Raw genomic sequence first — 6,065 nt, 5'->3', positions numbered from 1 at the left:
TTCCTTTGCAGCTGCTGGTCCGGTAGGGGACTGGTCAGTAAGGTTACGTTTCTCTGCAGCTGATGGTCCGGTAGTGGACTGGTCAGTAAGGTTACGTTCCTCTGCAGCTGATGATCCGGTAGTAGACTGGTCAGAGGTAAATTTTTGTTTCTCTGCAGCTGATGGTCCGGTAGTAGACTGGTCAGTAAGGTTTTGTTCCTTTGCAGCTGCTGGTCCGGTAGGGGACTGGTCAGTAAGGTTACGTTTCTCTGCAGCTGATGGTCCGGTAGTGGACTGGTCAGTAAGGTTACATAACCTACAGTCGATTTCATCTTCTGACTGGGACGAATATTCTGACAGAGTAAAACTACTACTGCTTCCGACATGCTTTTCAAACTTGAAATAATCCGTACCGGGGGCTTCATCAGAGTCGCCCTCGGTGCTTTTGATGGGCGAAGAGGTAGACGTGTTCGACAAAACCTCGGATATACTCGAAGAAGACAACGAGAGTGAACTTTCTTTTGAAAGGTTTGAATCTTCTTGAGTTTGGGACAAACTTCCAGAACCGGTCAAGTCACAATCAGTGATCCGTGTATAGCTCGAGCTGAAAAACAAATTTAGTCGACCGTGTATAAAGACAAGTTACAGACAATAAATTACTAACCCCAGAAACATAAAATGTAATATATACAAGATTAAGACCACTTATCTTCAAGCTACAGTACTAACATTTTATAATTACTAACGTTTCATAAACGTTAATTTTAACAACTTTATTTACATATTTACTTTCATCAACTCCATCTATATTTCTAAATAAATATGACGTAAATGTTGGCTCGACAACGTATCCAATCAAAATGAAGAATCTTGGAACATTCGACTACGCTAACTTAAGGTTTTTTTTATTTCAAATAGTGTACTTGAGCGTAGTTTCTGACCTTCTAGACGTATGTGGAGTCGTCTGAGTGATCGCGTCCTGTGCCTGTAGTTCGCGTCCTGAGGTTCCGTTCTCACTCACGCTATCGGTGTGGTACCCTAACTGGCCGTTAGGTGGAGGCTGGTAGGCACAGTCTTCTACTTTCCTCATGAAATCTTCCAAGTCGTGCCGGCTCTACTTAGAAGAAGTAAAAACACTTTACAGTTTAAATAATGAAAATATCTCTGTAATAGTACTTTCAAATTAGATATAGTGTTCACAATAAACTGACACTTATCTTCGTTCACGTCCCCAATCCGCGCTTCAGTACAACCAAACGTACGCGGACTAACCTTCCGAAACACGTACAGTTATTACCTCTGTACATATATGGAACAAAAGCAATAATTACCCTTGGAAATGAAAGACTAAATACTATCCGCCTATCTTTACAAAACAAAACACATTATTTCATCATGAATAATCAAATAACTAATGATTCTTATAAATATGATTTTGATCTTATTGTACATACAATCAACTTTACTATCTCCTTCGTTAGCTCAACAACAGCCCGGTGGTTAGGACGCTCTGTTCGTAATCTGTAGGTCAGAGGTTCGAGTCCCACTAAGTGGTGGTGTTAAGTAGCTGCCTTCCCTCTGACCTACCCATTCAAAATTAAGGACGTCTAGCGTAGGTAGGGCATGGCCTGGTGGTTAGGGCACTCCACTCGCCATCTTCGGGTCACGGGTTCGAATCTTCGTCCCACCAAATATGCTCGCCCTTTCAGCCATAGGAGCATTATAATGTGACGCTCAATCCCACTATTCGTTGGTAAAAGAGTAGCCCAAAAGTTGGTGGTGATGACTAGCTGTCTTCCCTCTAGTTTTACACTGCAAAATTAGGGACGGCTAGCGCAGATAGCCCTCGTATAGCTTTGCGCGAAATTGAAAACAAACAAACAAGCTTGCAGAAGCTGAACAGACTAGATTGATATTCGTAAAATATTCCAACAGCGTCAAAATAACAAAACTAGAAACTAATACTCCACCCTAAAAAAACCTAATCAGTCAATACTATCAAGAGGTCTGTGAGAAATAAAAGTGACTAACTGGTTTCAGCAAAAGTAAAATTCTTTCTAATTAATGTTGATAATCATATTTCGATTTTTAGAAACGAAAGAAAACTTTTAAAGTTGAATAGATCGAATCAGTTTTAAACATCTATATTTGCCACAAGGTGCTTCTAATGAGTGTTAAGATAAAACACTGGAAACAGTAATGAACTAACACCCTTATTTAAAGCTTCCTATCATAACACAACACCCTGGTCCTCTGTCGCTCGTGAACAGGACACCCCGTTCTAGTAAGTACCGGTACAACACACCCCGGACCCTGGTTTAAAGTCCTCTATCGTGACAAAACACCCTGGTTTAAAGTCCTCTATCGTGACAAAACACCCTGGTTTAAAGCACCCCCATCGTGACAAAACACTCTGGTTTAAAGCACCCCGTCGTGACAAAACACCCTGGTTTAAAGAACCCCATCGTGACAAAACACCCTGGTTTAAAGCACCCCATCGTGACAAAACATCCTGGTTTAAAGCACCCCATCGTGAGAAAACCTCCTGGTTTAAAGCACCCTGTCGTGACAAAACACCCTAGCTTAGAACTTTCAGTCTTGATAAATACAAAGTTTGATCACGCTAGTGCAAAGTGATTTTTTCTTATAATGACTTTCACAACTGTAATTTGTTACTGCTAAGACCAAAATATGAAAACATAGAGAAGCACCCAAACAAAGGTAACACATGTTACTGGCAATTCGTGATTATTTAAACTACGAACGTTACTCTGGGGTTCCAATAAAAAGAATATTTATGTTGGGACGAAATCGTAATTACAGGTTACTCAAACTGAGCGACATCACTGCACCCAATAACAGATACAACAAAGTGTCCATTACAGTCAGTTCGGTCTGGTTTTGTTGTTGAACACAAAACTACACAATGGACTATATATGCTCTGCTCACTAGGGGTATCGAAACCTGATTTTTAGTGTCATAAGCCTGCTGAACTTCTGGGAACCAGTCAATTCGGAAAGCTTTAACTCAACCAACACCTTATCCCTCTAGCGTTTTTTTTTTCTAATACAACAACTGCCTGATTGAACTTTAGTCAATGTTTTGTCTCTTCTAGCATTTTGTTGGAATACAGCAGCTGCCTGGTACCACTGTGTAGTCTCTTATATTTCTATGTACACTACTTCAAACCTATATAATAGATAAATAAAAATGTGGTCGTCTAGTAGTTTAGATGAACATTTTGATTAACAACAGGTTTAAAAGCTTTCACTGTGTAAAGTTCAAACTGTAGTTTTGAGATACAGTCATATTTGACTCAATGCCAAAAACAACATACATCATAAAAAATGTTAACATCACGGTTATTGGCTCTTACACCTGATTTTCGAGAACAAAAACTTATTATGGGATACCTCCCACAACTTTATTTTCACATACCAATTGAGATGATACCGTTGAGGATGATCCCGAGTGGTCAGCTGCTACATGAGAAGAGAAGCAAGTAGGTTCAGGCGTTTTTTCGTTGACCTTTCCATTGCCAGTTGGTGTCTGCTCAGAATATGTTGCAAATTCTGATGACTTTTGTCCATTAGTTCTACAATGACCATGTAAAAACTCTGAAGACATTTTCTTTGTCATGTCCTCCTCGTGCAGTCTTTTGTTTCCGTCATTTCGGATCTCTGTAAAATCTGCAGATTTTTCATTTTTGTTTGTCTGGGAGAAATTCCGCTCCAAAATTCGTGATACATCATCATCATTACATGATATTTTCGTCTCGGAAAGTGCTTCTTTATCTTCCAAAACATCCAAAAGTTGCGATTGTGGAGCAGTTTCATCAGAAGAGCTAATTACATCAGCAAATGTTAAAGAATCGTCTTCAGCAGGTTCTTGTTCTGCAGACTTCCAGCTGTCTGTGGAAGACAATTTCCCCAAACTTAATTTATCATCATCACTGGAAATTCTCTTCCTTACCAGCTCAATATCGTAATTAGTCTGATTTTTCGAATAAGCAACTAAAAATCCATGGCCGAATTCGGAGCAAGAAACAGCTTTAAAATTGGTATTACCAAAAGTGTTATTACGATAAGAAATAACTGTTTCGTCATAGATGACTTTTGTTTCTGATTTGGGAACAATTAGATCTGTATTCCGTTTCTGTGGAACATCAGTGTCACTTTTAGATCTTTGTTTAACTAGTAGTGTCAAGTCTTGGATTGTTTCAATCTCACAATTACTCCTTCTTCTCATCATTGGTGCTTTTGTCATTGTGGATAAGGGAAGACTGTTACGATAGATGTTAGTCCTATTATCTTCGTTCATGTGTTCTTGTGACGCAACAATAACCAAATCACCTTTATATACAGGATATGCTTCGAGATCCGAGTCAGCCTGTGATTGGATATCCACCCCTTTCGTGTTCCTAACATCCACAACTTCTGAAACACTTTGGAGAAAACTGTGTTTATCGTTGGCCTCACCAAGCTTTGAATATACATGTGTTTGGTGTTCGTGGTCAAGCTCGTTTTTCGTCAAAATGGTCTGGACTGGAAGTTTTGGGGTCAAATCGGAATGTCCATTCCGATTCGAAATGGAAGGAAATTTGTTAACTGGTGATTCACAGTTTTCCAGACATGCTGGAACACTAATCTCTGTTCGAAGCTTCTGTGAAGAATGATCATTTGGAATGGTTCCTCCTCCTGTTCTTGGAATCAAGTAATCGTCATCACTGGTTTGAATAGCAGTTTCCCAAGTAAGTTTTGAGTCTACTGGACTATAAGGTTTTCTAGAGGGGCACGATGACCGTCGAGTCGTTGATCTGGATTGTAATGTGTCAACTTCTTCCACCTTAGAAGGATAAGAGTTTTGTCTAATCAATCTTGATTTCCCTAAGCATCGATTTCGAAAATTGTACTTCGCGCGATATTTACAATACCAAGGTTCGCGTCCGCGTGCGACGTTTGTGTAAATACCATCATTGTGTGTTGTTTTCTTTCTGGAAGAACAAGAATCACATTCATTACAAAGGTTTCTTACTGGACTAGAAATAAGAACACTTGTTTCCTCGTGATCACTACAAGAAAGCGTTTCGTCAATTTCCTTTACTAGATTGTTCGCCCAATCAGACAAAAGTTCTACATTTTCTCCGCTAGGTGGACTGGGAATAAATTCTTGTTGTTTTTCAACAGGAATTGTTAATAACCCAGGAGTTGGGTAAGAGGGAAATTGCTTTAACCTCTGGGTTAATGTCATATACTGACATTGATAAAGACTGTCAGAAAAATTTTCAGTTTTACTTAAATCAGCTAACTCTACACTTACGCATTTCTTGTTTAAATGTCCGTTTTTGAAGTCGGAGTAAAATACACTGTCATCCGAGTGTAATGCTGTGGGACGAGAGTGACCCTTTTGACCCCGTGAACAATATAATTCTGGACTACGAGTAGGGTATTCAGGACTTGAGGGGCATGATAAATTTCTCTCCCATTTTGGATATCCGCCAAGTTTTCTCATGTGTGTGAAGGTTACAGTTGTATTTAAATCATCATGAGGAGTTGCAGATGTAATGTGGTTGACATATATAATGTATTTTTCTTTGCTGTCACTTATAAGTTCTTAGAAATACTTTGAACTAGTTAATAGCTTTTAAACGTTTACATTTTTATTATTTCAGGAAGAAATTGGTAGAGTCTTCGACAACCTAAAACTAAATGGAAGAAGTTATGATGAAGAAAAACTCGAGAACATATTCAGTGAAGATGGAGGATCCAGCGCCGGCGATGCATTTCGCTCAATACCACAGCTCGCTGATCTGGACGCCGTTTATAACTTTTCATGAAAAACGCCTTAATTATTATGAGATTTATTCAAGTGGTTTACACATCTGAGCTTTAGGTAGAAGAATTAACTATTCATATAGTTTTAACGCTGATTATTTATTTTCAATTAAAGTTTTATTTTAATTACCTTTAATTTCATTATTTAGATTTGTTTGTTTGTTTTGAATTTCGCGCAAAGCTACACGAGGGCTATCTGCGCTAGCCGTCCCTAATTTAGCAGTGTAAGACTAGAGGGAAGGCAGCTAGTC

The 6,065-nt window shown here is 39.0% G+C and overlaps 1 protein-coding gene across 1 annotated transcript in view; it reads right to left on the bottom strand.

Moving 5' to 3' along the window:
* The window catches only part of LOC111089496, a gene marked incomplete at its 3' end in the record, with an annotated part of 33,894 nt that extends 28,370 nt beyond the window's left edge, over positions 1-5,524 (bottom strand). Inside the window, exons 1-3 of the mRNA XM_022402118.1 lie at positions 3,419-5,524; positions 921-1,093; positions 32-583 (exon numbers count right to left, since the gene is read on the bottom strand). Of these exons, the coding sequence (XP_022257826.1) occupies positions 32-583; positions 921-1,093; positions 3,419-5,491 (2,798 nt within the window). The remainder of the gene's footprint in view (positions 1-31; positions 584-920; positions 1,094-3,418) is intronic.
* Between the last annotated feature and the right edge of the window lie 541 nt (positions 5,525-6,065).

Source organism: Limulus polyphemus, unplaced genomic scaffold, assembly GCF_000517525.1.
Source record: "Limulus polyphemus unplaced genomic scaffold, Limulus_polyphemus-2.1.2 Scaffold6441, whole genome shotgun sequence".
Classification (NCBI taxonomy): Eukaryota; Metazoa; Arthropoda; class Merostomata; order Xiphosura; family Limulidae; genus Limulus; species Limulus polyphemus.
This window is presented reverse-complemented; position numbering and strand designations above follow the sequence as displayed.